The following is a 23711-nucleotide window of genomic DNA, read 5'->3' as shown; positions in this document are numbered from 1 at the left end:
TGTGTGTGTGTTTATAAGTGTGTGAGTGTGTGCATGCTTCTGCGCTCGTAGTTCAAGCTGGGTGACTCCATTAACCAGCATGGCTATAGCGGTCAGCAGTTTATGGTGACCAGGATCACAGGTCAAGGGGGAGAGAAGAGGTCAAAGATTGCCATCCCCAAAAGGTCTCCAATCACCCTGGTGAATTGATTGCTTACACATCAGAAGAGCCACTGTCCTGTGTTAACTTCAAATTTAACCGCAGACGCCTGCAGCTACACGACCCCTACAAAAAAAAAAGCCACCCCAACTATATCCAGCTCCAGCCGCCAACTTTAGTCAGTTTTTGGCACACTTAAAACAAGTGTGTGCCAAAAACTGACTGAACATGTGTCTACGTTCAAATGACTACAGCGCATTTAAAACTGCTGAGAGGCTTTCTGCAGTTTTACGCTGTTAGAGCCAGAGTCACTTTGAAGAAAGCATTTTCCATCATGGACAAACGTATAGTTTGACATCCTGGTGAATTATCTTAATGCTGAAAGTTAGATGGGAATATTGATACCTCTCTCACATCTGTTCACTAAATATGACGCTAAAGTCAGCAGATGGGTAACATAGTTTAAACTCCAGGAACTGACTGACTAACACTCTGGGGGATACAGTCAATTTTTCGGGTCTTTTGTGGCCAGGATGTCCTGATAGTAGATAACAGATATTCAGTTCCAGACTTCCTGTTCCATGTGCCATTTATTCCTTTTGAACAAGGATAAATTCCCCAAAAGCTTATACAGAGCTTAGTCATCAGGTGATGGCTGGTTGTTGATGATTTGTGAGAGAAGGAGAGCCGAAAGATTGAAAAAGAAGGTTTACAAGGTGGTGGTGAGACCTGCTATGAAGTACAGTGGGATTGGCTGAGCTGAAGGTGGCCGAGCTGAAAAGTTAATAAGATTTGAATTGGAAATGATCAGAATGGACAGGATTAGAAATTAATTTATCTAGGAGAGATAATTCAGGCTGAGCAGTAAGATGGTTTGAACATGTGCAGAGGAGGAAAACTGGCTATACTGGACAAAGGATGTTGAATATGGAGCTGCCGGGTAGGAGGAAAAGAAGAGGAGGACTACAGTGATGCAGAGGGTTGATGTCACAGAGTAGGATGGTAGAGATAGGGTTTGATGGAGGCAGATGATTTGCTGTGGCGACCCTTGAAGGGAGCAGTCGAAAGAAGGCGACGGTGATGACTCTGTGATTACGTTTCATCGTATGTGATCTCTTTTCTGATCTCCAAAACGATTGCTTATTTCCATAAAACCAAACCTTTTTCAAATGTGATTTGAGAAGCTTTTGCATAGTTGCACGCATATATCTGTTAAAGATAAGCACAGTTTAGACTGAAAACTGGCTTGATTAGTAGGCTTTTTCTAAATGTAACAAATTTAGCCTACCAGCACATTTAAACCTCACTAATTAGACATGACATTAGCTTTTAACTCTGTAGTCTTTATTCAAAGGACAGGAGCAACCCTAACTAACCCTAACAGCTTTATTTTTAAGTAATGATAATGACGATAATGATCTCAAAAAAACTGCCAGTGCAGTAAAAGCATACCTGGAAAGAAAAACACTATCGTAGATTGGCCTCACCAGAGCTTGAACTTCAGCAATGTGGGATCATCTAGATGGAGAACAAAACAAAAGGCCGCCGACATCCAAAGAAAAGCTTTAAATGTCCTTCAAGAAGCCCGGAGAACGATTCCTAAAGACTACTTTAAGAAACGACAAAAAAATATTGCCTAAGAGAGATCAAACTGTGTTGAAGAATAAAGATGATCATACTGTTTTTGCCTTGTATAATCTATTTGTGTTTGAATAGGCACAACAAAATGGATAGATGTCTGCCTGGATACTATATTCCCATTTATGTATTCATATATTTCAATAAACAGCTGCACCTATTTCCGTGGTGCAGCTCAAGACTTTTTGCATAGTACTTTACAGTAGCTGTGATGGATGTGGAACAGAGGCTAGCTGTGGTGTGAGATCATGACTGCCAAAGTGGCAATCTCATTTTAAAGCTGCTTATTCTTTCAGGATGAAATATTAAACAAATAGTCTTTACAATTTCATATCATGTAAAGGAATGGGGTCATTCCTACATCATCTCTTGCAATAACACAACACCGATTAATTACGTGTTATTTTCTAGTCATCACGAGTCTCGTACATCTTTTCCAGGAACCAGCAAATCATCTGCCCCGCAGATGTATGTTGTAGTCTTGGCAGCAGCAAACTCGGCCTGTCTGGAATAAATACAAAGAGTTTGATCCGAACACTTCTCAGAAATAAATAGCAAAAAATGACCCAAATGCTTCAGAACAAAATATTTAGTCAGAATTTCCAGCAGAATTTCAAATACAAAAGTTTCAGAGAAAACATCTCAACAACACTGTGCCACCTTATAAATTAGACTTTTAGAAATACACAGTTACATGTAAGTACTGTACCATGTGACAGGTAAGTGTTAATCAAACAAACTGGAAAAACAGTCACCGGTTTACTGGCTGTAAATGTTCCTCTCCAGTCTTTAACAATGCACTCATTGCATTAATGTCATAAATAACTGCAAATTTACAGCATGTAGTTGACCATGGCTGGTTTCCCTCTCTAACCTTTTTTCATCAGAACCAGCTATATATCATCTTTGCTACATCTTGTATTTTAAAAAATGAAATGATAGTCCATAAAACAAACTTTAGACTTTTTGTAAGTGTATATAACCAGAGTTGAACTGTTATTTATGTTGATTTAGTGTAACTATTTCTGAATGATCAACTTGTGTCTCAACCCATTTGCATTTATTGTGATTGCACCATTGCGTATCAGTTACTGTCGTTTGGTTTCTCATGGCTTTGTTCACCCATCGAATCTCTTTTTCTTTTTGGTTTAACTTTGTGAACGTCTCCCATTGTCAGCGTTTTGGATAGCAATGGCAGCTTAACTTGGGGTGTCAAGTGCTTGAAATCCTGATTTAAGTAAATAGGCATTATGCTTTAGTTTGCCTTCTGCTTGTCTGTATGAGCACAAAACAAGCCATTTGCACAAGACTTTGTCGAAAATGCTTGCTCAAGTGCTTCAAAGGATTGAAGTTTTTCTAAACTTTGTTAGCATGGTTGTTATAAAGCCAGGTGAAGGCTCCTTTGTGCATTGGCATTCAGGTATCATACCTTAATAAATGAAAAACAAAAGGCAAGTTATACAGAGTAGAACCTTTGGCGACAAAGAACACACAGTATCCCTGCCTGTGTTTAACTGTTGGTGAATAAAACTGGCAGTTTTTAAGAGCTTTGGTGAGTTGCCATTTGGTCCCAGCCAAAGTCGTGGCCAGTCATTTGGTAAAATTTAAGATTAAAAGGTCTGTAGAAGTCTCTGAGCCTGAGCAGGACTTCAGAGGGTATCTGTGGATGGGGCCTCCCCTTTGACTTCCCCAGGCAGCGAGGCCTGCTGCTCCCCTCAGGCTTCTTTAGGCAGGGGAAACCTTTGGTCTGGTTGAAGTAGAAGTGCTTATCTGTGACCACGCGCTTGAGCCCTAGGAAGTCCTGGACCCGACCCATTTCACCCGCCGGGTCTGTTACAAGGCGTTCGCCGCTGACAAACAGGAAGCGCGACATTGGAAAGTAGCGCAGCCAGTTCTCTAGGTGCTTGGCGTAGATGCCGATGCGTACGGCGCTCCAAGACGTGTCGATGAGGCCTGTGGTGGCGTTACGAAAAGCCAGGTTCTGAAAGGATGGAAGCCCGGGAGATTTGGACAGAGTCTGCGTGTAATCGGAAACAGCGCGCGTCACAGGGTCCCGAACCACCACGATAAGCCTGGTGTGGCGGCTCATGGAGAAGACGCGCCGGGGAGCTTCTTTGGTGATGAAGTAGCTCGGGGTTTTCTCCATGGTTATCTGGCCTTCCAGAGTACGAGGCATCAGGTTCCTGGATGAAAGAGAGAGAAAGCCATTTAACACAGTCGAAAAGCCCCCCCAAAAAACCCCACTACTGAGAGCTCACATATTAAGAGTACATATTAGAGAAATGATACATTCCCTTAATATTTCCAGCACATTCCTTTGACGATGCCTCACTTGCCTTCAAGGCTTTTTGATTTCGGTATGTAATTAGAGGGATAAATCGGTGATTAGAGAGAGATAAACATGGCATTAGCTGCTGGCACTGATGGAGTGACCATGTGAGTTTAGTCTGGGAGGGAGCTAGTGAACGGCTGCTGTAGGAAAACCGCGAGGCTATGCTAACCTCAGAAAAGTAATTTCCTCATCTCATCCGCGGCCTCCTTCTAAACAAGCTCATAACCGCTGCTCTTGCTCCTGTGTTCCTCGATGATGGGAGAATGTCCGGCTGGCCCGAAGTAATAGCCACACTGCTGTAATGCCACTAGCATTTCTTACAGCACTGCTCTCACTGACACCTGAAAATCAAAAGTATAGCAGCTAACTGTTACCTAGCTAACTTTCATTATCTCGTACTGCTTGCTTTGAATTGCAAACACACTTCCAGCTGTCGGCTGTCGACTAAAACAGCTGCATGCTAACTACAAAAGCTTCCAGCAATCACGAGGCAGTTCCTCCAGAAATTTAGTTTAGATTACTACTTGAGTAAAATGTTATTTTTGCAGTTTGGCCATCTCTGCTAATTAAAAACACTGCATTCACTCGCCAAGCGGGCATTTTTCAACAGCAGACACTTTGACCTGTCACATTAGGAAACCACAGGTGTTACTAATTACTGACGGCGCTCTGTCATGGCTTTTCTCAGCAAGCCGAGACAGGACAGCAGAAAGAGTATCGCGCCGCTACCAGGGCCCCAAAACTGAAGCTGCTAAATGGAATTCAACTGTCATTAATTTTTTATTATTTACATGTGTGCCTTTTCTGCAATGGCTAAATGTTTTTTCCAGAAAATGGTCTATTGCTGACATCCGGGAATGTGGGAAGACTCTTAGAAAGAACATGGTCAGATAGTCAAGTTATTTGGACAAACACACACTTTAAGGGTTTAGATAATCTACAAAAGCTCCAATATGACTCTGCTGTTGGTTTCATGCATATTTAGGCTTTATAGTCAAAGATATATAATATGAAATATTGTTTGAAAGTAATTTGCACCGCTGTGAAATTTAAAACGTCGGCTCACAATTTAACCCGAGGGTAGAAATGGGATGCGTTTGTTTTTCTCTGATTTGGAATGAAATGCAATGTGATGAAGAAGTTACTGTCAAGAGGCAACAAAATGAAAGTCATGCTTCAGTTTGTCTCTTTTGCTCCCCATATTTCAGTCCACTCCTCTTTGCTCTCTATTTCCATTATCCCTGCCCGAATGGACTGACCTCCTGCTCGCCATTGCTGCCACATCTTTATGACGTGACAGTTTATTTTAAAGAAGGATGCTTCAGCAGAACAAAAACTTATGATTAGACTTACTTTGTGACTTATTTCGGCAGCGTCTAGGCACGGCAACACACTGTCCTCATGCAGTGTCACGCTGATTTTTAGTTGTAATTTAGGCCCAGTCAGCAATCACACAACATGTGTATGCCAATACAGCTGAACCATGCCAGAGCCCACCTCTTCAAGCAGGCAGTGGCACAGAAAACTCAACCACGCCTGAACGCAGTCAAAGAAAGTCGACTTTGCAAATGTAGATTGTGTAGAACGAGGTACGAATGAAAAAGTAACCTTAACCCCAGGCCAGTCAACTGATGAGGCTTGGGGCATTGGTGGAATAGCCTTTACTATATCCTCTAACTTTAATGTCTAATATTTGTCTTTGCAGGAAGCTTAAAGTAACATTTTAACCCTCCATCACCAAGTATCTCATATTTGATGCATGAATTTCTGACTTTAAAAAAATCTAAATCAATTGCACAAGATGTTGCAAATATGATACAAATTAAAACTAATATATGGAAATTAATATTTGATTAATTTTTGTTTTAAGTTTTTTTTAGAATGTTCAATAAACACTCCATTTTGTTAAAATGTAAAATTTATGGCATAAATTTAATGTTTCAGGATTTACAGGGTTAAAACTGACATGATATGACCACCTTGTGGCCTAAAATAAAATAATTTGTGTTGGTGCAAATGGCTTTTTGGTTCATTACCTTTGCACCACTAACAGACTGATGTTATGCAAGTCTTTCACAAATTACTGGGAGCTGGATTTGGACAGATTCCTTTTATTTTATTGATCAATCCATGCTAACAAACTCAAGCAAAGTAATAACTAACAAAAATAAGATCCAAACGATAAACTGGGATCGTTATTTAATTTATGGACTATTTGGGCTGTGGTGGTGTAACTGCATTTCTACATTTCAATTATACTACTGCAGCAGTTATACTTGCGGACTGCATACAGCCCAAAGGTATCCTATAATAGGGCTCACCATGTCTTCTGGTCCAATCCTGTTATTGCTTTTGGCTCCCTGCTTGTTATTATCACTACTTGAGGTATTCTAGGCACACTTTGGCTTTAAAAAAAAAAAGGGCTGCCCTCTTCCTCTTGATCTTTACCCCTACTTAGATGACTCAGACTGAGAGGACATACCTCAAAAAGTTCAACAAACCCTGACCGAAGCCTGTGTTTGACTGAGAGTCTCCATAACCTGCCAGAACAGATTGTATATAAATCGGGGGGAAATGGGAGGGAAAGGAAAACCTATTTGTCTCGTATCGTTTACTTCATTCAAATGCTACCGTAACACCAAAATGGAATCTAATAACCTCCGTTGTGAAAAATATTCTGCCAATTTTCCCTCTCCTAAAAAAACAACAAAACGCACTGGTTTGCAAAGGAGATTCAAATCGCAGGCAGCAGTTTGTGTTATAGAAATCCAAGTGGAGAAGAATGCCAGTGTTGCAACTGTGAAAGATCCCTCAGCTAATTTCCATGCTTCCCCCTTCCCTCCTCAGCAGGCATGTGGTGGCGGTTGGGTCGGAGTCTTCGTGGTTGGTCTGCAAGTGAGGGGCTTACTGGGGCTCTGGTGTGTGGTGATGGAGACTCCATTTCTCTCTCTCTCCCTCTTTCTCTGATCCAACACACACACTCGGCGCCAACTCCGGCATGTCCCCTGGCATGAAACTCTGAGAGTAACACCAAATATACAACTTATGGCATTCATAAGAAATGTCTGACTTGGATTATGGGGGCTGAGGCAAAACAAAATTGTGAAATGTACAACAAATACCTAAAGGAAAAAAAAACGATGCTGTTCCCATGAGTCCTCTCTCCATTAGGGCGTAGTGTAAGCTACAACCTATAGCTCAGACGTTTCTAAGCATGTCGGTCGCGAGTTTATTTCTGGTGACCACATGATATAAGTGGCAATATAGTTTTTATGGATCTGAGTCCCAGAAAAAAAGAAGCTGAAGACCTCGTTTGTATCCCAGGAAAGTTTAAGAGCTCTGCCTTTCAGAGGAAACTGCACTCTCACATACAGTATGGGGAAAAGTTGTTGAAGCTAGGTTAAGAAGATGCTGAGAGAGCACTACAGATGTGATGTTTGCTTTGAGAGTGTTGATGGGGAAGTATTGAGAAGCTCAGAGTGTTTTTGTAGAATGCATGTATGTGAATGAGAGAGAGACAGGTGTAACAGTGACGATCCAACGAGTACAAGTAATGAAGGAGGATAATTTTAAACACTTGGACTCAACCACACAAAGCAATGGACAGAGCAAAAAGTAGGTGATTTGTGACAGAAGGATAGCAGCAGGAGCGACAGGGAAGGTTTACAACATGGTAGTGAGATAGTTTGGAGAAAGGAGCACTGAGAGAAAGACAGAAGTTGAAGAAGACCAGGATGGGACAGATTAGAAATAATTACTTCTGAGGAAATGACTGGAAGAGGAGGGATGGTGGATATACTGGGCAAAGGATGCTGAATATGGAGCTGAAGAGCAGGAGGAAAAGAAGAAGAACTCTGTAGTGAAAGAGGAGAGGATGTTAGGGATAGAGTGAGATGGACGCAGATGACCCATAAAGGGAGCAGTCGAAAGAAGTGGAAGAAGAAGATGCTGTTTTGGTAAATTTACTTCTCCTTATCCATCCTTGCCTACCTGTGTCACCCACTTTTTCCAATATGATTCCCGAAATCCCATCGGAAAAACACGTGCGATCAATTCAGTGAGTATTTCCAGCTGAGAAAAAGGAATAGTCGCATCCTTTAATGATCATATTTTCTGGCCCATTAATATTACTGTCACAGGAATCAGCCTGACACTGGAAAAACTGATATTAACACCATCGATACCCCCTCCCCCTCTTTTTGTAATTGTATTTTTCTGAGTTTCCAGCATGTTTGAACTATTTCGTGAGTGTGCTGCAGCACTAAATGGATGTTTCATTTCAGTCGGGCTAATGAAAGCCACAGTAACCTGTTTGAGGCACAGAGGGGCTTTTATTGACGTCGTGTTTACATTTTTAGGCCACACAGTGATGGAACACAGGGTGGGGGGAGGAAAGGGGCTGCCGGTAAGGGTGGATTACAGCTGAGAGGAGATAGAAGAAGAAGAAGAAGAAGAAGAAGAAGAAGATCAGCGATTGTGAGTCTAAAAAAACAAAAGGCGAGAGCCACAGATGGAGAGAAGAAAAGCAGCAGCGAGAAAGCACAAAACAGGGGCATCTCATCTAATCTCCCATTATCTCATGAAGATGAGAAGAAAATCAAAATGTTTGTTCTTTTTATCTGATCACAACTGGTGTGTGTGTGTGAAATGGTGCCAGAGAGAGTTTAGGGCGACCTAGCAACCTGATGTTTGTTTTCATCACACCTCTCCCATCAGCATCTGGAGCAGGAATGCGGTTTGATCCGAAAGTATGCTGATGTGCGTTTATCTGTGCATACAAATGCATCCAGGCACACACACTCTCTCTTTCGCACACACACACACACACACACACACACACACACACACACACACACACACACACACACACACACACATTTAGCTTGTGGTCTGTGTGGGTGGGCTGAGGTTTATTAGAGACTGTTTAAATGGCTGCAAACTTGTGGGCTTTTATTTATCAACAGAAAATGAGCACACATCAGTTTAGTAGTTTGTGCTGCCCTCAAAGGCAAGAGAAAAGCAGGGGCTACTTGACAAACAGATTATCTGAAAATGTATTTTTCAGCCACCCCGATTAATCAGAACAAAATTAATAATTTTGGATTTTGATGAGTGGGGGATAAAGTTTTTCTACAGTTTGATCATTACGGAATATAAGGCGGGACTTCTCGTAGCTAACACTACAGAGTTTGATCTTCTTTTATAAAAGCAAAAGGAAAATATAGTAGATTAAATTGATATATCTATTTTCTTTCTAATACCCAGCAAAGATTATGCACATTCCTACCACTTTTTGCAACCTGAACGCCATATTTGTTTTTAAAAAAGCGGTTTGGTAAGGTAAGGTACTGTGAATGCCTCTTATCACTTTTCCAGTGGTAAGCACATTCCCCGGCCATTTCCATTTCTGTTTGTGCACAACCCATCTTGCTCTGTCTGCCTTCTCCTTGCACACACACATATATAAACACAGCGCACACATGTGCACACTGTAACCATCTGAACATGCCCTCCACAGGATGGACCCACATCTGGGAGCAATGAAGTTCTTAGTTTGTGTGCGCGTGTTGGATGTGTGTGCGCATGGCGGAGATGAGGGAAGTGTTTCTGGTTTAGGAAGTTTTCCTCTGGTCCCAGGGTTCGGAGCTCTGAAAGCTGTGATCCATACAGGCTCTGCCGGGCCTGAGGCCAGATCCCCGGACCCTCTTAATCCCCACCAGCCTGCGCTGCACGGAAATGGACTCTTCCACCCCGAAGGTCAGGGGCAGATGGTTGCGTTTCACGGAGCGAGACCACTGGGGATCACGGAGATCATGTAATGCAACATGTCATCACGAGCAGACTCTCTCGTATGTGTTGCGTTTCCTTCCTCTATCTCCGACATTTTTTCTCGCCTCACCTCCTTTCTTCCACTCCTGATCCCCCTTTTTTTTAACAACTTCAAAGCTTCCCCTCGGCCTCTACTGTATCCTTCAAAGTGAGAATGTTATGAATGCATTTGACATGTGTGAAGGGATTTTAAAACACACTGACATCCTCAAACCACTACAGAGGGACGTCTGAAGACGGATACAGTTAGCCTGCGTGTGTTCAAAGATCTGTAAAAGCTGCTGCGTGGAGGGAGAGGGTTGTCATTACTGTCGGCAAATACAGGACTGAGAAGTTTCTGTGGGCTGATTAGAAGTCAGCAGGGACTGTAAGAAACTCAATAAAAGGGGAGCTAAAGTAGTGCTTCACTTTGTGTCTGTTGGAGTTGGGCCATTGCCTTAGTTGGATGATGTTTTTGGCTGGTTATCTTTATTTAAATGTACCCAATGCCTTGTATAAATACAAGAATTCTTGCACATCTTCTCCTTTACTTCTTTGGCTGCCAAAAATAGATTTGATCAATAATAATAATAACAAAAGGAAACTGAATGTGGGATTCTTGTGTGTCTAAATGCAATTCAAGAGGCTTTTTTTAATTCAAAGAACGACACCCTACAGGGTTTACGCAGCGTTCATTAAAAATGTAAGACCTTTAAAATATTCCAGGCAGTGATATTTAATTTTATATTACATTTTGTTAATACTTCCCAGCAGTATGTAAGAATTCCTAGCATTAAAAATTAATTGACGGGCTGACCGTAATCAGACAATGAGCTTCTAAGTTAAAATAACTTTAGTATGAAGTATTGGTAAGAAGTGGTCAAAAAGCACTTACAATGCAAAACTAGCTGAAGTTACTGTCTCTGTTAGGACCTATAAGAATTTACGCCTGCTTACTGGACGCGTATTCAGTGTTTTTAATGCTTCTTGGACATCTGTGCTATGTTATAGGTTGGCACAAGAGTCTTACACAATATCTGTGTGACATAAATCCGTCACAGATCATGTTACGCTCCCTTCAGTTGTGTACGTGTGTGTTTTTGCGTGTGTGTGTGGCAGACTATTACATGCTCTGAAGGTTGCTGTCTGGCTGACGCACCAGGGTGGCGATGAGTATTTTTACTGAGGAGGTTTGCATCACTGGGGTAGGTCGGTAGGAAAGAGCTGAAGAATGCGTCTAGCTGAGGGGAAAAATAGAGGCGTAACAGTTAATAGACACATCTCAAGGCCCGAGAGCGGTGAGTGAGCGAGCGAGCGAGGAGCAGTCAGAGTTTCCCTTGAAAAAAGATCAGAGCAGATAATGAAAGAGGAAGCTCAGCAGGGTTTTGTTGTCAAACATATGTGTGAATTTCAATAAAACCACTAAGCTGTAGCATTCGGTGGAAACCGACTGCACTGAATGAATGTGTTTTATATTGAACTTCTGCCTTTTTATAACACATTATATTTTTTGGGGAGTAGCTTAACATTTTGGAAAATACTACACTCGTAAATCTCTTAAAGAAGACAGAATGAAGATCAGGAAGAAAGGATGTGGTGATAAGATCTTACTGATAACAGAACAGCCCGTAATGACAGAAAGCACTAAAGTACGGAAACCCTCATGAGTGTCTGGGCGTGTGAGTCTACTTTTTTGTGGCCATACAAGTGAGTTTAAATAACTGTGTGTGTGTTTGCACGTGCATGTCACTTCCCCTGATTGCTCCCACCCTGCTTGACTTATCAAATGGGAAAATCTACTGTTGTGCTCCTGCCGGGGCCCACAGCAGTAGATTGTGGGGCTTTATCTCCGAGCAGCTAGCCAGGGGGCATTTAAGGGGCCCCGCCCTGCCTTTCCCCATCTCCCGAATGCAGGATGAATACGGCCAGATAGAGTGGGTGGAGAAAGCGAGGGACTCTTCCACTTCCTCCCTTCTCGAATGTAACCCCGGTGATGTCACAATGTCACGATCTCACCGACATCACAGGACGCTGCGGTTGTATAATTAGGCTGGCAGTAAGATGTCAGCACTTGGGAATGCATGTGAGCATGAGAGAAGTTTCTTTGGATTAAGCAAATACTCAATGAACTGCCCTAACACCACTTACTCATATGTGAATGTTTGCTACTTTATCAAAGAATATCCAGAGGAAGAGGACACAAACACACAACTCAAGAGAGCGAACCAAATTGTGTAGAAACATGAGAAAAAAACAAAAGAAGAATGCTACAAGAGGGGAAAAAAAGAAACTGCTGGAAAATTTGAGTGTAATGAGAACCAGATGAGCGAGCAAGTGGGAGGCGGGAACAGGTGTGGTACATTAAACACAGGTGATACTAACGCAACTGAAGGTGGGACAGAAAAATCACAATAGAGGGAAGTCAAAGACAGGAAGTAGAAATCACTAATGTACAAAAAAGACCACAAATTACAAAATAAAACAACAACCAAAAAAAGCAGTTATAATTATGTTATTACTATGTTATCTATACTATGTATATATATTTATATTATTATTTGCTCTTGACTGATGTGCACTGTTTGGCCTATTGACTGAATGACAATAATTCAATCAAACAGTGCACGTCTACAGTTCATGTATGAGCCTGTTTTGGACATAATAATGAATATGAGCATTTCTAGTCACTATGTTCACTATAAAAATAATGAAAACATTTGATATAAATATATTAAAACCATACGGCAAAATGTATATCATTTTTACAGCTTGACAAATCTATAATAACAGTAATTATAATTTTATACCACAAATATGACCCATTATAGCAAACAGATAAATTGCTGTTTATTGCCTTTTGACTTGCTGTTAGTTTGCCCTCGGCCCAGTTAGTCCAGTTAAATATTAAACATGTGCAAAGAGGTACATGCTGTAATGTTTACCCTTCCCTTTGACTGTGCACTAGCACCAGGGAACACACGCTTCCACTAATTAAACAGCTCCTCTAAATGAGTACATACACATGTGGGACAAACACACCTCAGCAACGCTATAATTGACTCAATATGGACTTTTGCTTGCCTGGCAACTCCCCAGGTCCCGACCAATAAGAACACTCGATACTGTACGATCGTGGAAACCCACTTCCGAGCAGTTGCAGCCTTCATCCCTGTGGTTTCTCAGCTCATTGTTAGCACTGTCTTAAGCTGAAAAACGGAAATCACTGCTGGCAGAGACTGGGCTTTTACAACTGGAAACCATCCTTGCAACAGTCTGCCATTAGTAGCATCTATCAGGCTCTTTGCAAGCTTTGGCTACATTTGTCCAGACATCAAACATTCAGGACACAGAAGGCTTTTGGATGTACATGAAGCAGGAGCTGGTGTTGGTTTCCAGATTTCCACCCATCACCGTGTCTTGTTTGATGTTTTGCTTGTCCTCAAATTCAGCTCTAGCTCTCTCTGCCAGAGTTTCAGGCATAATTAACCTAATTTCCTCTCAAAACCCACACAGGCATCACTAACAATCAACCAGTTATTCTAAGTTGGTTAGTTCCAGTGTAGGGAAGTTTTCTAGGAAGGTTTTGTAGCAGACAAAGAAAAGTGTGTTTTTCTGTTGCTGCAGGTTCTCATGACCCACCCACCCCCCAAGCCCGTCAGGCAGTCAGACATTAAACAGAGATGGACACCAATGAGAGGTCAGCAGCCACACACAAATACACACACCGTCAATAATTACCTGCATCTCCAGAGAGAGCATTTGTGGCAAATTTGGTGTGGATTTGTGGATTAATATTAACTATGAATGAAAAGCAGGAAACATCGTAGAGGAAGCAGAATTAAAAGGAGATTTAAATGCCTGAGCTTTTATAGATTGTGGAGCTGACTAAAAATCCCCAGAAGATGGCAAATATATAAAAGAATATAAAGACATTTTAAATATTTTTCTGTTGTTTTTTAGAACAAACATTTTGAACATTTTAGAATTCAAACTGTTTTACTAACTATTACTATACATTAGGGTTGTTAAACGTAAATGTATAAAATAAAAAATAATTAAAAAAAATATTAAAATAATGAAAATAAATTAAAATAAATACAAAAAATATATAATTGAAAATATATAAAATTAAAAATATGATAACAAATATGAATATATAAACATTAAATTAAGTTGTAGACATAATTCACCAGTTTGTGGTTAGAAAAAGTACCGAATTTTTTAACATAATGTTAAATTGAAAAAAAAAAAAGAATATCAATGTTGCATCATTAACATGGGCGATGTACTGGAGTTAAAAAATATTCATTTTAAAGGGATATAAAACGGTACTTGTATCCCAGAACTGTACACAGCTTCAAATTTTCTTACCATAGTTCCTCAAATATGAGTAAATATGGCCAAGAGCTACAGATCAAAATGAGCCTATGACTAACTCTGGTATATTTAAAGTAATGTCCACCAATGTAAACTGGGGTTGTTAAAAAAAAGTAGACAACACAGGGGTTTCTGATAATGGCCAGAGGTGTGGTTGACATGATCAAATAAAGGTCTCAAATAAGCAATAATAAGCTGTTTGTCTTGTATGTTTACCCTCCTTTTGTTCGTGCAGAGGTCATCAACGTTCACGTTAGATTAGCAAAGCTGTGACACCATGAGTGCAGTGGGTAGCTGCTGGCCTATGAGTGAGTGGAGCATATAAGTATAATAGGTGCTTATTTAAGTGAAATAAATAAAAATGTGTGCTGTATTGTTACTGTAACATGCATATTTTTTAAAAAAATGTAACGTAAAAACCTTTTAAAAGTAAAAGCCTACATCTAATTTCTAAGTATATATATATATGTGTGTGTGTGTGTGTGTGTGTGTTCATATGCACAATATGAAGGGTGTTACCATTATTATATAGTTATTGACTCGTTAGTTTTGTTTCTCTCCCCACACCTCTTTCATTTCCTCTTTTTCATTTATGAGTAAGCTACGTCTGCAGATCTTGCACTATTTTTACCCCCCCCCCCCCATCTTTCCTCATGTACGCTCATTTAATATAAAAAGACTAATAACAGTGTAAAGGGGGGAAAAAATAAAGCAAGAGGTTTGGTGGAAATGAAGGCAAATGATGTGATGAAAAGAAGGTGAAGGAGGTAGAAATAGGATTATTATTTTGTCGTCTGTGGCAGCTCATCAGTCATCCTGATCTCGCAGGTCTCCTGCTGCCTCGTCTGCTCTGTCTGTTTAACGAGGAGAGGCTGATTTCAACGAGTCTGCGACTGAAGAACAAGAGCGACGCCCCCTCTTCTTTGAGTCTTACTAAAAATGCCCATACTCAGCACAGCAGTTTGGAATTAAAACCCCAAACAGAAGAATTAAAAACCAGTCTGAGCGATGAACAACACAAACTTTCTCTTTCTGTAACTGTGATTGAAATGTGGGAAGTTTCATACTTTCCCCAGTGATCCTTTCATTGTTCATCTCTCACCAGTCATCTGTTTCTATTAAATTTGACTGGATGAAAATGGCGTGCTGGCGGGGTAAAGGTCGAACAGTGACGAGCTGTCAAAAAACTGATGACAGGGCTAAATCAGGCCTTTTTTTGACCAAGTAAAAATCCATACCACCTCCAGAACAAGTCTAGTTTGATCGAGTCACATTTAATTACAGCGCTTAAGCTTTTCCAGCTGAATTTCGTACTCGTTCTGATAATAAAATCTCTCTATATATAGGTAAATAATCTCATGTGTGTCAGTTCTGACAGACATGTTGGATGATGCTACTAATGTTAATGGTTTGAACCCACTTGTTTATTCTTGTAGTTATACAGCTTCAAACGTCCAAAACACTGAACCCTGTCTTCCAAGGAAAGCTGCCTTTCTTTCTTTGCATTTCCTATTTTTCTGAATTCTTTATTGAAAGTGTCTCTTTCCCTCCCAGTCCTTGTTTACTCTAAGAAACACTCCGTAACACGCAGCTTCCAAGAATGTGAGTACTGAGAAATTCAACCAGAGAATCCCATGTGATTGGTGCCCTAACAGGAAATACAACCTGGACATTACTGTCTAGGTGGCGCATCTAACCCTCAGCTGAATTATACAACACGCTCCCTTGGTTTTACGACAAGAAAACGAAATGAGTCGATAAGGAAAGAGAAAGAAAAGTAGTGACTGTGAGGAGGCATAAAGAGAACGAGGCTCTAAAAGGAGTGAGAGCGTGTCCAGTGGCTTTACATTACACAGTTTGAGTGACCTGAACAAGCCAATAAATCCACTCCATCAACACTCAGACTGTGGGGCATAAATGTCAGCCGCGGATGGGAGTACGAGCTTCTTGTCAACAAGATGGAATATTCAGAAGTTAATTCATTTCTGCTGCAACAGCGTGATAAAGGCAGAGAGGAGGAAATCAATAGGAAGAACGTATTTTAGGTGATCAATATGGGGAAATGACATTTATATCTGCGAGATATTTATAGCGTCAAGAAATGGTGGGGAGAAGAAGAAGAAGAAGAAGAAAGTGGATGGAGATCAGGTATACGGCTGAAGCAGTGTGTATGAATCCAAGCTCACACACATGCTCACACTCACTCATTGCACACCATGGCTGTCTGAACCCTCATTCCCCACCACAAAGCCACAGAATCGTTTCCAGTAGATGGTAAAGCCAAGGCTTTTCCACATATAAGCATTTTTTCTGAAACAATTTGCCAAATGCTTCCTTTAAGGATGTCCATGTGTTTTACTTGGTTACCAGCTGAAGACAGGGCCATGGTTCTCTGAGCTCAAAGACACTTTGAAATGAAGAGCTCTGTCAGAGAATACTAACTGATACTTTCCAGCACAATTTCAGATGATTTTGTTGGCTTCATATGCTACGGTTCTGTTTCAAATTGATATATTTGAATCACTAGGTACTTAGGCTGTAATTACACTTAATTAGTCATATTTTTTTATTACAAAAATAGATTAGATTTGGAATTATGGAAAAGGCAGAAAAGCAGGAAAATCGAAGGAAGGAGGGAAAAGAAGATAGTAGACTGCAACAAATTTGGCATTTTTGAGACAGATAAATTGCAGATATTTGGCAATTTAAGTATTTGATATTCTGATATATCTGTGAATATTTCCTTTGAAACGACAAACATAAAAAGATTTCCCAAAGTTTGGTATATGTAAATATTTATTTACTACTGCTATGCTCTGTCCAGCTCTGCTAAGAGCAGCTAGTTGTTGTTTAGGGCGTTCTAAACACAATAGCCAACAAGGAATTTGAAAAGTGCCCTCTGGTGGACAAACTATACAACGTCAATGCTCAAAACATGGCTGATGGGTGTTTCTCTACTGGTTTCTTTACTTATTAAAATGTAATTTAACAGCTGTTATAAAACCAGTTGGCAAATTAGCAAATAGCTAATAATGGCTAATAAGATAAGCTCCAGATACTACAGTAAATGTACTTTTTATACAGACTATAATGTAGCATACAGGGAAAATGTGCTGATGTCAATAAATGGTTACATTATTAAAGTACCTATGCTGTAGATAATATTTTCAGAAGGCTATTATGTCTACGATAAAGTTGCGTGTAGTTGCAGAAAAAACTAAAGAAGCTAAGTGATCTCAGTACTTCTGCATAACATTGTTTTTAATAGTTTTTACATTTGGGAAGATATATCCTTAAAATATAAAATAAAATCATTTGACAATACTTTTTTTGCACTACTACCATCTGGACTGGCAGAAGGTTTAGCTATTTATTTTGTAAGTTTGACTTAGGCTCACTTTTTCAACCATTAGCAAAAACCTTTAGACGCGTTAGTCATTCCATCTGTTTTTAGATTTTAGATATTGTTTATCTTTTCAGTTATTTACTTATTTCTAGTACCACTAAACTTGTATCAGATGTTATGTATTATTTTTTTTTCTTGTATTTTATCATTTTAACTATTTTTTTTACCTGGATATAATAGTTACAATAATTTATCCATTAGTTATCTAGCCTTTTTGCTACTTAGCTAACCTGTATCCAGCTTTGCGTGATGTTGTGTAAATAAATTAAAAATAATTTTTCAACCTAAAATTAATTTTACTAATATTACTTTTAGCCACTTACCAATCATCCTTTATTCAGAGGCATTAATCCCACAAAGTTCTGATGCATTATGTAGCATCTATTATATGTGATTCTACTTATTTATTATTTCCACAATGTGTTTAAATCACAATCTTTTTCACCCACCCTCCCCCCCAATACTTGAGTAACTCTATGGTATAACATGTACTCCCTCCAGTTTTAAGTAATGTATGATCTAAGCCTTGTTTGGAGTCACCGGACTACTTCCACTTCCTTTGATCATCTATCTGTCTCACATAAAATAAAAAAAGTAGATACATAAGTCAGTGCTTGTCTGTAAGCCAGAGGACTACATAGCCCTTGGGCACAATAAGTGTCCCCTGTTGCACTCAGGTGTAGGATGACTGCAGTTCTCATCAAGGATGAGTGCTACGTGGCGAGGCGGTGGCTGGATGGGAGGGGTGTTGACTAATGCTCGATAAGGCCTTGTTTAACTGCAGCTAGGAGCCTAATTCATCTCAGCCCCTTCATATGTCCCTGAGCTGTCCACGTTAATGCCTAACCTGTCATTACACCGGTCCAATTCGCGCAGTGTTGACAAGAGCTGTCAGCGGATTAGGACGGAGCAAAAACACACATTTCATTATATCTTCAAAGGAGAAAAGAAAAGAGAGACAAAAAACACAGAGATGTTTTACATCACATCTGTGTTAAAAAGAACAGGGGTAAGGTCACTTTCCTATCAACAGAAAGTATAAAGAACATGTAAAGGTCACTGATCTCTCCACATTTAATCCTGTTAGGTCTTGCTTTGTCATCACTGACACCAGCAAATGGCCTACAAATCGTGACATTTACATTTTCTTTTCTTTCTTTCTTTCTTTCTTTTTTACATCTCTTACGCAGCAATGTGCATTTAAAAATAGGTTCTTAGCAAACAGTCCGCAGCCAGTAACACTAAAGAAAGAAGATTTTTTAAAAGATAGTCAGCAAACACAGCATAGATGTAACGGCAGCACTAATCCACCTGATTAGTCTAGTTTTGCACCTCACTTATCTCATGGCTTTGGTAACATCTGAGAGGGAAAAGATATTAAAAAACAAACACAAAAGGTTTCACCTTCACCTTTAAATCAAAATGCAAGCTTGAGGTTTTCATCAAGGTTACTGTGTATCTTTATCACTTTAGCAATTAATTAATTGATTTAAAATAAATAGAAAAATCTGAACTGAAATCTGCATTTAATTATAATTTAGAGGTTACGGAGGACGGGTGAATAAAACAATTAATTTCAAGCCCAACTTTTGGATTCCAGGAAAAATAAGATGATTAAATAATTTATTACTAAGTAAATATACATATTAACTGAAAATAACATAAACAGTGTTCCACTGTTAATGAGCTAAAAATTCCAGTTTGTTTCTTTAACAGTTAATTTTGCATTTTTTGTATTACCCATCTATTGCTGATTCTATTCACAGTGATCCCCTGTCTGTGTTTGTGATTCTCAGACATACTTATTACTCTGTCAGCTCTCTCTTTATCTGTTCTCCGTTCGTGATCTAGATTTGTAAGATAGGATCACAGCTGGTATTTAAATTTACAGATACCACCTTTTGCCACCTAACCATTTAACATGCTTTTTTTTAATTTTTGGGTGTATGTGAATCTGCTGGACCAGCACCTGACAATTCAAAGACACACCTGTTGGCATGGAGAGCAAATCTGTTAAGATAAAACTGCAATAAAAGCACAGCTCATTCACTTCTAGATTTTTATTGCACTCTGCCGATAAAAGTGTCCCTTACTCTGGTGTGCGCTGGAATTTTTATTGTCTAATTAAAGGTTTTATGGGATTGAACTAGTCCACTTCTGTGCTGTGCTTTAATCGTCCCAAAGTTCAGCATCACTGATGATAAACCTATCTTCAGATCTTAAACCGAAACTGCCTCGAGAAGCATTTCCCACATACAAACATCCCCCATCGTTCATCTTTCTCTTTGTTATCATGCATGCACCGTGCATTTAGCAGGAAATCCCCAGCCTCTTCCGCCTTCAGTACCCCTGTTAAGTGGTAAAAACGCCAGCCTACACTTGTGCATGCATACTTTGATCTCTGATGTCACTCAGCAGTTATACACCCTTCCAGCGAACAGCTGATTACCTGTCGTGTATTGACGACATCTCTCTCTCTTGTTTTTTCACCCTTCATTTTTTTCCTGCCACCCCTCCACATTCACCTCTACCCTTTCCACATCTCTTCATCAAACTGTCATTTACTCTGCCGATCCTCTGTAATGGCTCTCATCTTTCCTCCTCCGCACACTAACTCTTGATTTTTTCTGTCTTCTGCAAATTTGAGGTGATCTGTAACTTCCATCTATGTTGTTAAAAGACAGTAAAAAAGATAAATGTTAACGTTTTTCTCTGGAGCGTGCTATCATTAAAAAAAAACTGCTTCATTGATTCAGTAGAAAGAGTAACTTGTACCGAAAGAAATATGTCCTTTAAAATCTGGGCCACCATCAGATCAACGACACCACCAGCATCCACAATAACCCACCCTCTCTCTGTGTGATCAGGGGCTGATAGTGACGAAGGCTCTCAGGGGACCAGCATGGACACTTAGCCAGGCGGTGTGTCAGCTCAATAAACAGCAATTTATTGGCAGGGGACTGAATACGCTGCCATCCTTGCAAGCTATCAGCAGAGCATCTTATTGGTGCTGAGAGATATTAATGAAGAGAGAAAAGGTGAGGAAAGGGGTTAGAAGAGCTCAGCTCTCCTCACCTCTCCTCTTTCACTACAGCCTGGACTAAAAGAGACTTTATTTGCACTAATGAAGGAGTGTGTTGAATTTGTTGTGTTATTGTTACATCGTGTGCCAGGCAGTCCTATTTCAATATTTAGTGCAACAAGGAAGAGACACAAACACATATTTTCAGTATGTGAGTCCCCTTGGGATATATCACCTTTATTTCAAATATATATATATATAATTTAAAATCCTCCCACTGAACCAATTATTGATGTTTATTTCTTGGCTGATTGAAGGCAAAACAGATTCCAAAGGAACAAAATGAGCTCAGCTTTTCCCCCCTTCTTCTTCTTTTGATTTAACATCTGCCTAATCAGGCGTCTGCCACATCAAACTGCTCTGACAAGCTGCATTAAAACCGCAGCTACTGAAGATAAAAGCCATATCTGGTTCAAGTTTCCATGACAGAGCAATCCAATATAATCCGGAGGGGAGCACAGATAGTACAGGCCCGTACAGAGGGGCTCGATTTTTAATTCCCGCACATGACCTGTTATGAATACACCACTGTCGTATTTAAATGTCTTTTATGAAGCTGAATATTTCATAAAATACATGTTTGCGTTTTTAAAATGCGAATTCGTGGGGGGGAAATGTGTCCGTGAACCAACATTATCAACGAAGGATAAATGGGGTATTCACATTTACGTAAAGAAAGAGAAAGAGTGTTTTTAAACTTATATTCCGGAAGTTTGAAGTCACCACAAACAGAAAGACTTCTTGAGTCTTTTAAGGTCAGTATCCGTTTGCCCATTTTGCTGTTTGAGGACTGCTGGAAGGAAACTCGTGATTTTTATGAAAGATTTCATAAGTCCTTCATAAAAAAATTAAAAAATAAAATAAAAAGGAAAACAAAGTAAACACGCCTTTACCTGTACCATTCCAGTCCCTTCTCGTAGAAGCGATCGAAGAAGTGCGGCTCAGCGCCCACGGCTCGCACGTCTGGATGGATGCGCAAAAACTCCAGGAGAGCCCGAGTGCCACCTTTCTTCACCCCGATGATGATGGCCTGAGGGAATTTTTTGCTGCCAAAATTATTGGCTATAGAAATATTGTTGGACGGGGGATCACTGTTCGTCAAGTCCGACAGCTGTTCCCGGACAAACGAGACCGGAGACGCGTTATACGCGCCGAGCTGCTCCGTTTCTTGTCCATCTTTAAAGATAATTTTGGTTTGGAGATTACTTCGCTGGTCATACACGGGTCTGGGCAGGGATTCGCAGTAACCGTTGAGGCAGTAAAAGAGGTAAATGAAAAGAATAATCATGGTAAAGAAGACAGGCAGCTTGGAGTGCACCTTCAGGTGTCCAAAGTTGAACGCAGTTCTCCATTTACTACATCCCATGGGTCGCAATCCTGAGCACGGGGACACGACGCAGGAAACATGCCATATCAGGGGGTTGGATACTAAAGTCAAAGTGACAGCAGCTTAAAAAGCGCCTGTTTTGTGCCACATGTCCAAGTGGCGCAAAACTTGTCCACCGCGCATCCAAAAGCTCCACATGTTCCTTATTATCCCTCTCACCCCCCGTGACTGTCCCTGAATCCCGCAGTCATCAAAACAAAACAAACAAACAAAACAAAGTTTATTTAACAACTGGAGCAAAAATCCACAAAATAAAAACGCAGATTCAGCAGGTTGAATCTGCCGCACAGCTCTCCGTGTCTTCTGTGCGCCCCTGCGGCTCCCTGGCAGCGGCTGTGTAGGAAACCCTCAGCGATCCTTTCCGTGTGACTGCCAAATCCACGCCCTGTTTATCAAGCGCACGCCCCCTTCCAATCCTCAGCTCGTGCCACGCTGAAAATACAGCGAAAAATAATTACGCGGGCACGGCGCGTCCCCTCTCCTCTCCGAAGTGACAGAGAGGAGAAAACGCTCATATCGCGTTATTTTGAAAGCAATTTTAGAGAAATATGGTAGTTAGTTTAATTGTATTTAATGCACGTCTGGGAAATGATGAAGAGGGGATATTAGTTTTTTGAAAGCAATTTCCCTTCATTTCCCCTTTAAGTCGCCACATCCACTGCTGAACTCTCCGCATACAGGAAAACCACGCACTGAGCTCCAGGTAACCGGTCGCTTTGAGCAGCTTTGTATGGCCAACTAGCGGCCACCTGCTGCCTGCTATAGTTGGGCTGCCGGACCACACACACCAGTGGTGCCAGCCATGACACACACACACACACACACACACATTTAACCTTGTCACCCCTGGCTAACTGTAACAAACAGGTGTCATCAATTTCTCTGTTTCTTTTCTCCTTGTGCGTGGGTGTGTGTGTATATGTGAGACCATACCGGTAAACATGAGATAATTGAGACCACCACCAGTCTGTCCCTTTATTTACTTTCTCCTACAGACAAATGCTAGAAAAAACAAACACACTTGGAAATATAAAAAAGTCACGTATAGCAGCTCGTCTTTTTATTTCTTTTTGTTGCTGTTGTTGTACATGTTGGTGCAGGTTTAGGATTAAGGATTCATCTCCCCAAGACGTCTACTCATTTGTTCTTGAATCTTGCCAAGAAAGCCCCAGGATGCAGATGATATTTTCAGGAGTGACACAGACAGATAAAAAGTCCACATCGCTTCTTCCCTTCTTCCCAGTGATATTTATGAGGTGTACCGCTACACTGAAAAAACACCCAAGAGTCCCCGCTTGACCTCTGTAACCTGAGGATGCTGGCTGACACTCATCACGGCTACAGCTGAAGTGGCTTCAAAACCTGCTAAACACACTAAAGAATATACTATGGTTACTATGTTTGTGTGTGTGTGTTTGTTTGTATGATCCCAAAGGTATTCCAGCATTAAGCAGTTAGAATGCTGATAACTTTATTGGCACACATATGATTTCTGTGCCTTTTAAAGCAATGCATTGTACTGCTGGATATAAGCAACAAGTT

The 23711-nt window shown here is 40.4% G+C and overlaps 1 protein-coding gene across 1 annotated transcript; it reads right to left on the bottom strand.

Moving 5' to 3' along the window:
• Positions 1 to 537: 537 nt before the first annotated feature.
• LOC146381929 (heparan sulfate glucosamine 3-O-sulfotransferase 6) lies at positions 538 to 22600 on the bottom strand. Its single transcript, XM_084938121.1, has 2 exons — positions 21676 to 22600; positions 538 to 3960 (listed from the first exon to the last, which is right to left on the bottom strand). The coding sequence occupies exons 1-2, from the start codon at positions 22146 to 22148 to the stop codon at positions 3318 to 3320; spliced, it is 1116 nt and encodes a 371-aa protein (XP_084794247.1). The 5' UTR covers positions 22149 to 22600; the 3' UTR covers positions 538 to 3317.
• Between the last annotated feature and the right edge of the window lie 1111 nt (positions 22601 to 23711).

Source organism: Perissodus microlepis, chromosome 8, assembly GCF_051167445.1.
Source record: "Perissodus microlepis isolate ML-2025 ecotype Zambia chromosome 8, ASM5116744v1, whole genome shotgun sequence".
Classification (NCBI taxonomy): Eukaryota; Metazoa; Chordata; class Actinopteri; order Cichliformes; family Cichlidae; genus Perissodus; species Perissodus microlepis.
Note: the sequence above shows the minus strand (reverse complement) of the source record. Positions and strands in the feature narration are given on the sequence as shown.